General features: G+C 36.6%; 1 protein-coding gene across 1 annotated transcript; it reads left to right on the forward strand.

The window, feature by feature from the left end:
- The first annotated feature begins 1,431 nt into the window (after window positions 1-1,431).
- On the forward strand, window positions 1,432-8,064 carry LOC753828 (metalloproteinase inhibitor 1). Its single transcript, XM_001177756.4, has 4 exons — window positions 1,432-2,030; window positions 3,621-3,905; window positions 6,671-6,798; window positions 7,507-8,064. Exons 1-4 carry the CDS (start codon window positions 1,901-1,903, stop codon window positions 7,657-7,659), a joined length of 696 nt encoding a protein of 231 aa, XP_001177756.1. The 5' UTR covers window positions 1,432-1,900; the 3' UTR covers window positions 7,660-8,064.
- Window positions 8,065-9,284: the final 1,220 nt, after the last annotated feature.

Below are 9,284 nucleotides of genomic sequence, written 5' to 3' on the forward strand. Positions count from 1 at the left end.
AGAAAGGTGGGAGGACATATGAATTAATGCTCTCTTGACTCTAAGCATAGGTGTGCCAGGAACTTATGAACCTTTTTTCACATGAATTACAACATACTAAAATGATCCCTGAACAATAATATTTGAGCTTGATATGATCACAGAACAGTCCATTCCATTGTACATTGATTAAAGATTATAAAATTCTGTTTAGGAAAAAGACACAATATTTTAATGAGAAAGAGGAATTCAATACAAACTCAGAGAGGGTAGTGAATGAAAATGTACAGAGCGAAGGAGGTGGAGAGGGGAGAGAGGGAGAGAGAGAGAGAGAGAGAGAGAGAGAGAGAGAGAGAGAGATAATGAAAATATACTATTCATTTTCTGTGCACTGACTATAATAATCCCTACGTACCATACTCAATTCAAAGAAGAAAAGGACAAACGAAAAACCAGAACAACAACAAACAAACACATTTTTAAAAGTCTTATTTGTCTCAATCAGAATTTCATGAAAAGAATAACGATAGATTGGGCCCATGTGATTTTTTTTTAGAATTTCCCGGAAAATTGAATTATAATCAACCAGCATTTCCCACTCAAAACATCCAACAAAAAAAAGGGTGGGGGGGGGGGGGAATAATATACTCTTAGCAAGTGACATACCAGACAGATCAAATATTTTACATGTGCAAAGGAAATGATGAAGAGAATGTTGTGATACGTCATTACATCAGAATAGAGAAGAAGCAGTAGTCTTTGACCCAAGACTCTGATCATCTCATGCCTGGAAAAAAATTGGTAATCAGCAAAAATAATGAGAGAGAAATAACTTGTGAAGAATCTATACTAAAGTAAAAAAAAAAAAAAAAAAAAAAACCAGTCCAGACAGACCATCTAAAGAACAAATACAAACTGACATTCATGTAAAAGTGATCTTTTGGAATGGGAGACATTACATCCCATTGCCTATTCCACAAAGCCATGCAGAGCTACATCACAGTAGGTTTTCTTGACTTTAATGTTTTTCTCTATTTTAAAAGTTTATGTAACTGTTACTGTTTGCATGGCTTGAAAAGAGATACATAAATCGTTTTATAAAACTTTTAGATATACTGAAATCTAATAGTAAAGTATTTCTTTTCAGAGGCTCAGGATTTAGGAAGCTAAAACAAACGATGGGTATGAAGTTGTAAACTACTACTACTTTGAGTAGTGAGAAGCCGTTTGGGGCATTTCCCATCGAGTGGAATTTACATTCTCTGATGTCATAACCTGATTATCAGCAAGCACCTGTGATGTCACAACTTCCTCACTGGGAAAGTAGCCAATCAGGAAGCTTGCTTGGGCTGTTTACCGATAACACATAGCGGAAGAGAGAACAGGCGAGGGAGAGAGAGAGTGAGAGAGAGAGAGAGAGAGAGAGAGAGGGGTGCATGTGGTAGGTTAGGTACCTTGTGCAAAGTGAGTGAGAGGAAGGTAAATGAGAGGCGATAGGTTGAGAGTCGGTAGGGGAGTTAGGGTATATATACCACCACACACCAACATGAAGAATCATTGTAACTTGAGAAAGTTTGTATCACCTTATCACAGCACCTAGATAGATTGGTTTTAGGCAAGCTGTTCTTGAGTGTGCATTAGTTCTGGATACGAGAATTGTACATTTGCTCAAACACCATCTGTCTACCAAGAAAAAACTTGAGAACGCTTCACCACACAAAAGGTTGATGAACCGAAAAGAAGACAATTCTATCATCAAGAAGTGTCTAGTATAACAGGAGATAAACATTTGTCATTAGCAGACTCAAGTTCTACAAGCAGACACTTAACTTGTGGTATTCAGTTATCGGCAGTACTACAGGGCCCCATCTTTCTTATTCTTCATTTTCTTCTGAGGAGTTTATCAGTCTCCATAGCAACCATGCAGCTAAGACAAGCATCATCGTCATCACTCCTGCTCTGTGTACTGGTGCTGATTGTCACCAAGATGACGGATGCCTGTTCCTGTATGCCTGCTCACTATCAAACACTATTCTGCAGAGCTGATGCTGGTAAGTTGAACCTCTGACAATTCCAATGTTACAATCATTAAGCCTCAAAGTTAAATATAATCTGAAAACTGCCTGTGGACATTAAAACTATTGTCAATGCTGAAGCTTAGATTTCTTTATACAAAATAGATATGGAGGGGGGGGGGGGTTGCACAGCTGCAAAGTATATCCAAATTCATAAGGAGGAATAGCAATATTAGCAGCAGCAGGAGAAGTAGTAGAAGTCGTAATACTAGTAATAGTAGTAGGGGTAGGAGGAATCATAGTAGTAGTAATTGTAGTAGTAGTAGTAGTAGTAGTAGTAGTAGTAGTAGTAGTAGTAGTAGTAGTAGTAGTATAGAAGTAGTGGTAGTAGTAGTAGTAGTATAGTAGTAGGAGTAGCAGGAGGAGTAGCAGTAGCAGTTGCAGTAGTAGTAGTAGTAGTAGTAGTAGTAGTAGTAGTAGTAGTAGTAGTAGTAGAAGTAGTAGTAGTAGTAGAAGTAGTAGAAGTAGAAGTAGTAGTAGTAGTAGTAGTAGTAGCAGTAGTCCTTGTTGTCGTTGTCGTCGTCCTCGAAGAAGATGCAGTAGAAGATGGAGTAGAAGTAGAAGTAGTAGTAGCAGTAGTAGCTGAGGTAGATGTAGTAGTAGTTTTTTAAGGGTCCAAAATATGTATAAATTTATGTAGAGGTAAAGCCATATTGAGACCACTCTGCTATGATTCATGCAAGGGATATCACCTAGAGTGCTATGCTGGCATGAACATCATCACCATTTGGTTACCACAAATGAGCCATCTTCCTAAGTTTGAAACTTTTGCTGCAAAGTTTGGATCTCTAGAGAGTTACTTCTTGGCAATGGATATAGGTTAAATCAATGTTCTTTCTTGTTTAATATTATGAAAAGTCTGTTACCAAGGTTGGCTCGTGAAGGAACAGGCTGTCAAATCTATGCCAAAAAAGCTTTCCCACTTACAATATTTTTCATCAAAATGCATGCACACCAATTTCCTCCATCTTGGTATGTATGTATTTTTTTTAACAAAAAATGTGAGAACATATGTTTTGTGTTGAATGTACATGTAGTGCGGTTATGAGCCAAATTTTAAGAGCCTACATATTTGTTAATACATACATGATTCATCTTAATTGGACTATCTCCAACTGTTACAAGGTCCTTGGTGTATCAATAACACATTTACCAGTATGTCAGTGCCAGAAGGAAGTTAACTCATTCTCTGTATTAAACCTATGGGGAATATGAGTATTGAGTTGTTAGTGGGTTAACATCTTTCAGACTCTCATGTAATGATATGCTCTAGCTACAATGATGTGAACTTCTAACTCTACTCAAATTTCTAACTTTCACCCAGAACCAATTCACCAACCCTAACCACACCCTAACCACACCCTAAAACCTAATCACAACCCAACCCTAACCCTGAATCTTCAACATAATTAAGACCAAAGCAAATTTCCCCCAAAACAAAAACAAATCTTTCATAATCTCTGCTAGAATGGGTTGTAGTTGGATATACCTCTGCCCAGTGGGTAGTGTATGAAAACCTAGCATCTCAAACTATTTTCCACAATTCTTTTAAATTCTTCATTTTAGTTATCGAGGGAACGATCAAGAGCACATCGTTCATCTATGGCGACAACGCGGTCTCCAACAACGATGTCTATGGCTCTTCAATGGACTACAGCTACGCGGATCTCCTTCCTCCACTGGTTCTCCCTCGGTACCCTCTCTTCGTCGTCTACAACGTGACTATCAAGGAGGTCTTCAAGGGGGAGGAGGAGTTGGTCGGCATGACGACCGTATCCGTGTCTAGCGCAGCAAACGGAGCAATGTGCGGAGTAGCCGATCTCCAGGATGGAGAGGCCTACATTTTGAGTGGTGAGAGCTAACAATATATATGCATTTCATGTTAAAGGGTTGAAATGTAATGAGGGGTGGGAGGGAGAAGATGGAAATATGAGAAAATCAAAACATATCTTCTCCTGTTCTTGAATGTGCCTTTACACTCCCAAACAATTGAACTCTCCATGACCATGCCTTTTTAAGGCAACACAAATTTTGAACCTCATTCCTGGCAGCAGCTCCCATGTTTTTAGCTTTAATATCATGCTGATGATACTCTCTAAGGTGAAGGCTATATCTATGATAATAGGGCAACGGATGTGGCTTCATAATTAAGACCCATTATTTAAAATAAGAAATAAAAATGCTGAAAATGAATAAAAATGCTAAAAACAAATAAAACTTGACATTAAAAATGTTATATCATATCAAACTGCAATTTGTGGTAGTGAAGGGACTAGGGTGTGATTCCCTTCAAAAATTTGATGGAGTGGGATCAGATTACTCAACAATACATCAACCGCAATGTTCCTTCACCTTTTACGCAAAGGAAACAACTAGTCTATTTCTGTTCGATACAAAACCTTAGCGACCCTACCATCCCATGATTCCCCCTGTCGGGAGCCTGTAACACCCCCTCACTGTCTACCCCCTCACTGTCTACCCCCTACTCCCACCAGCCCACAGAGATATGACATTTCAAGTTGATCCATTCATGTGATCAACACCTAACCAATTAGAAATGCTCGGCTGATATCGTAATTAAAAAAAGAAGAAATCAACACTGCGTAAATCAGATTTTGTTAGACGTCTCGGTCATGGTACCTTGGGCGCGGTCGCTACCATTATGAAACGAGGGAGGTCAACTTCTTACGAGCTGAGACGATGCAGGGTAGTTATTTTTCATTCAATTCAACGTGATGCATGATATATTGGGGTGCCTCAAATTGCAAGTTATTTGTTGAATACAAATGAAGAAGATGCGGGTAACTCGAGAACATCGAAACATGGAAAGATATTTTAAAAATTCATGGGATATGTTGGACTCTTGGGGACCATTAAACATCTCATGCATTTTCCAAAGAGCAAATCAGACAATGGGGAAAAGGGATGATGTAGTTTGTGGTTCTATACCTCAATTATGAGTGCTGCATGGATTCTACCGCAACAAACAAAAATACAATTTTAATCGAGATGATTAAAAGTGGATTCAATCAAATTAGATGCGCAAAGCCAGTCTTCCTGAAATGTAAAAGATTAAATCAGGGAATCTGAAATGTCAAGATGGATAATAAGAAACAGAATTAGAACATTTCTATCTCACAAGAGACAGTTAATAATGCCTACTAGTCAACTGGATTGCACAATAATAAATGCACACTAAAGGTTAACTTTGATGAAGAACTTCCCTGATATTGGAAGTGTTAGTATAACATTGATTTCACAAGATCAATACTTAAATGGGTCGAATTACAGACTGGTAAACCATTAACAAGATAAAGTTGCCAGACAGACATGATTTATAAAAATTCAACCCCAGTAGTAAAGTCCCTTCTTATCCCTCCCAAGTTTTACCCTTGCCAAAGCAATTAAGGTTGGAATAAGAAAGTTATTAGTTATTTCAATTTCATGTTTGGAGAATCTTTCAACTTAAAAATCTAACACCATCTGGCTCCAAACAGACAATTTAATGATTCACTTTTATACACTCGTTCAGCAATCAAACAAAATATCAAAACATTACCAATTTTCCTGGTGGACAATAAACTGAACCTTTAAGAAAGAGTGAACTTATTTACCAGTCATGGTCATTCACTCAGCAGGCTAAGAAGTGAAATTAACTTCTATTTTCACCCAAACCCAGTGGAGCTAGTAATAAGTCAATTGCAGCCGGGAGTTGAGATATTTTGAGGATTATTATTTTCTCTCTCTTTTGCGCTGCATGCAGCCACTTCATCATGAGGTTGTTTTCCATCGAGCACCTCGGCAGACAGTGGAGCGTAGCACATCAATATTAAGAGTTGTCAGAATTGCTTATTAATATCCATTTTGATCTCCATACACCCCAAGCATCATGAGAATATGATGAAGGCAATTTAGAAAGACTGTATTCTAAATGGGCAAGGGGACATTGTAGTTAATAATGTAATGGTATGAGATTGCCATGTCTGAATAATGTAACAGTTGGAATGAACATATAAATTGAAATGAGATAAAACAGTGGCATTTTCCCTTTATTGGCAAGAGTCTCAAGTCTGATTCTGAAGGGAATTCAATTTGATGATAACTACTATCAAAAACTGAATCAATTGGAAAAAATAAAGCTTTATAAAAGTATTTTAAAATGTTGGTGATCTGTAAACATGCATCATAAAAAATAAACAATATATTTACACAAGCTAGTAAATAATGAGTATAGAATTACATTTGGACTGATAAAGCGCATTTTCCTGAGGACAAACAGCGCTGAATACTATTATTACCCTAGCTTCAGCTCAGCTTCAATAATATGCTAAAGTATTCCACAAAATTCTTCCTTCTAGGGTAACTATTACTTTACCCGGATGGGAAGTAGCAATTTTAGATTAACGTCTTGCCAAAGCATGTTTGTGATATAGCAAGGATTTAAACTTTATACCATATGATCCACAGCCCAGTGACTTATCCACTAAATCATGATAACTCAAGCTAATTGAAAGTATACAGGGTGCAGTAAGAGCTATATGATTGTTCCTGTTATTATTTTGACCATTTTGTCAGAGCAAATACTAATTATCATCTCTTTTTTTTTAATGTTCTAGGTTTTGTATGGGATGGAGAGCTTAATGTTGGTCTCTGCAGCAGTTGGGTCCAACCAGTCAACTCACTCTCAGTATTCCAGAAGAGAGGACTCAAGCGTCTCTACGCAAAGTCATGTGATGACTGTCGGGTAAGACATTGAAACATTATAACCTTAATAATTCAGTCAAACCATGAAACGAACACTGAAACAATTGATAACTTGTATTGGTTATTTGAGCTCATGTAATTAATTGTTTGATCTTTGTCGGTCTTGCAGGTGTTATTGGGGTATATCTTAATGATCATCGATACACAAGCTTTACAGAAATAAAAGGCTGTCTCTATGATACCCCCACCCCCACAAAAACAAAAATAAAACACTAACAGTTTTGAACAGGTTGTCTTTATGAACAGGTGAATTCTTAAGCTTATATATTATCCATATAAGACTTCATTAGGAAGCGTAGTTTAATGTTGTACGAGTTACATTTTGAGCAGTCTGGAGTACTTTCCTAGCCATCATTTTTGCTTTTTTGCGATCTTAAAATTCAGGAAAATGGAAAAATTTCTAAAGACATAAATAACTCTGTTTTCATCTCAGACTGTTTGGTAAGTTTCAACACTATGCCCACAGCCAGTTTCAATACTTCTACCAGAAACTAATATACTACTTCTACATCAATTATGTGCAAACTAGACTTTAGAGTAATTTCCACAAGTGCTACCCACAAGTGCTGCATAAGTATTAATAACAAATATTTTAAAAATATTAATTCATGTTTAATAATGATGATAACAAAACTATAATATCACTATCTCTTCTTCATTCTCTCTCTCTCTCTCTCTGACTCCACAGATTTGTTCTGCAAAGTACGACAATGACTGCCTGCCCACGGAGGGGTGCATGGGGTCTTACGCATCGCCTTGCGTCAGAAGGAACTCTGCATGCATCCGTAACAACAAGGGACGCTGCTCCTGGAAAAATAGCAAGTACCTAAGGCTTTGCTGAGCATCTCGTCATCACCAGATAAACCCATTCATCCCTTTGAAACTTTATTCTTAGAGACCGTTCACACGACAGGAAAGTTATACCAAATTTGTATGAAGAAATATATAAAGAAACATTGTATAGCGAAAGGGACACTCACACATGATAAGAGTATCATACAAAGAATTGTTGTATAAAGAATCTAGATTTGAAAAGATTGTATTTTAGAGTCAGCTCAGATGACACTTGGCCAATCATTGGTTCACACTCATGATAACCCTCAGCTAGTTATATGGTTTTCACTCCATGTATTGTTGCGATTAGAAAGAGACCCTGATTTTTCTTGACATAATGCTCGAATGTCTGTTTCGCTATACAATGTTTTTATCATACAATGTTGTATTATATGATGTCTGAACTATGAAAAACTATATATAACTCTTTGTTACCTGAATGGAGGGTTACAGTCTTGATATCATCACTGATCATCCTGATAGAAGTGATTGCTTGAGTGTAATGTCCAAGGTCGGGAGGTTGACAGATGGCAATTTAGTCTCTTTTTCATTTTAATTGGACCTTACATTCACTGACACCAATGCAGCTATGAGCGATTAATGAGAAAACTTGTTTGAGGAGTTTTTGGCTTCATGTAATGCATGACTGACCTAGCATGAGGGTTATGGAGAGGACAAGGAGGTTGTTGAATTCAGAATAAATGGGAAGCATAATATGGGTGATATTCAACAGAAAATTATCCTACTTTTCTACAAATTCAAACTCATTTCTTTATTTGCCTATGACAGAGCTTTAATGAAATTCTTCACAAAAAGTTAGAAATAAAACTTATTCATCCAAAACTGCTTTCAAGGTTTGATGGGACCCATTGACTGTGGATTAAGCTACAATCACGGGGCTATATGTCTTCCTTATTACTTTGCTAAGAGAAATATATATTTCTTGTTGTTCTTCCATTTTTGTCTTCCTGTCCTGAGTGAATCTACTATTGCTATGGCCTTATGTATTATCTTTATTTTCTAAACTATTTGTCACATGAACTTGTCACACTATGATGTTGATAGTTACAGTACTATTTTGTGAATATTGTAGTTTACCTATCTTTGTATAATGAGAGTATTATGACGATATCTTTTTCTTGTGAAGCTAAGTTTCAAATGTACCTTTTTGGTAAATGTGAGAGTGCAATAGTATTTGAACATGTATCAAGCCTTTGTATGTCTTTTGAATAAAATCATTAAAGTTATGGTAAGATTATGCATGACGTAAAGAAATTGACTGAATATTACAATTATGAAAATCTATAGTATTATTAATGTTGGTAATGAAAGAACAAAAAGACTTGCATTACATCCACTGAATTCAAGATCCTAAATAATAACAAATTATAAACAAGGTCCTTTTCTAAAAAGGGGTCTATATGTAGAAAATTTTAAGATTGCACTTTTGAGGGTATGGATGCTAGTACAAGCTAAGCCAAGTCGTAAAAAGCTAACACATTCTTGAAGAGTTCCTTACTTTTCTTTAGAAGTTCAAGTCGATTAAATTATAACCAACAATTTTGAAACATTCTGTCATTTTGTCTTAAAATTTCATCTTCTATTCCTTCCATATGTAATGCACATTCCTGT

The sequence above is a fragment of the Strongylocentrotus purpuratus genome, unplaced genomic scaffold (assembly GCF_000002235.5).
Source record: "Strongylocentrotus purpuratus isolate Spur 01 unplaced genomic scaffold, Spur_5.0 spur5_scaffold_6, whole genome shotgun sequence".
NCBI lineage: Eukaryota > Metazoa > Echinodermata > Echinoidea > Camarodonta > Strongylocentrotidae > Strongylocentrotus > Strongylocentrotus purpuratus.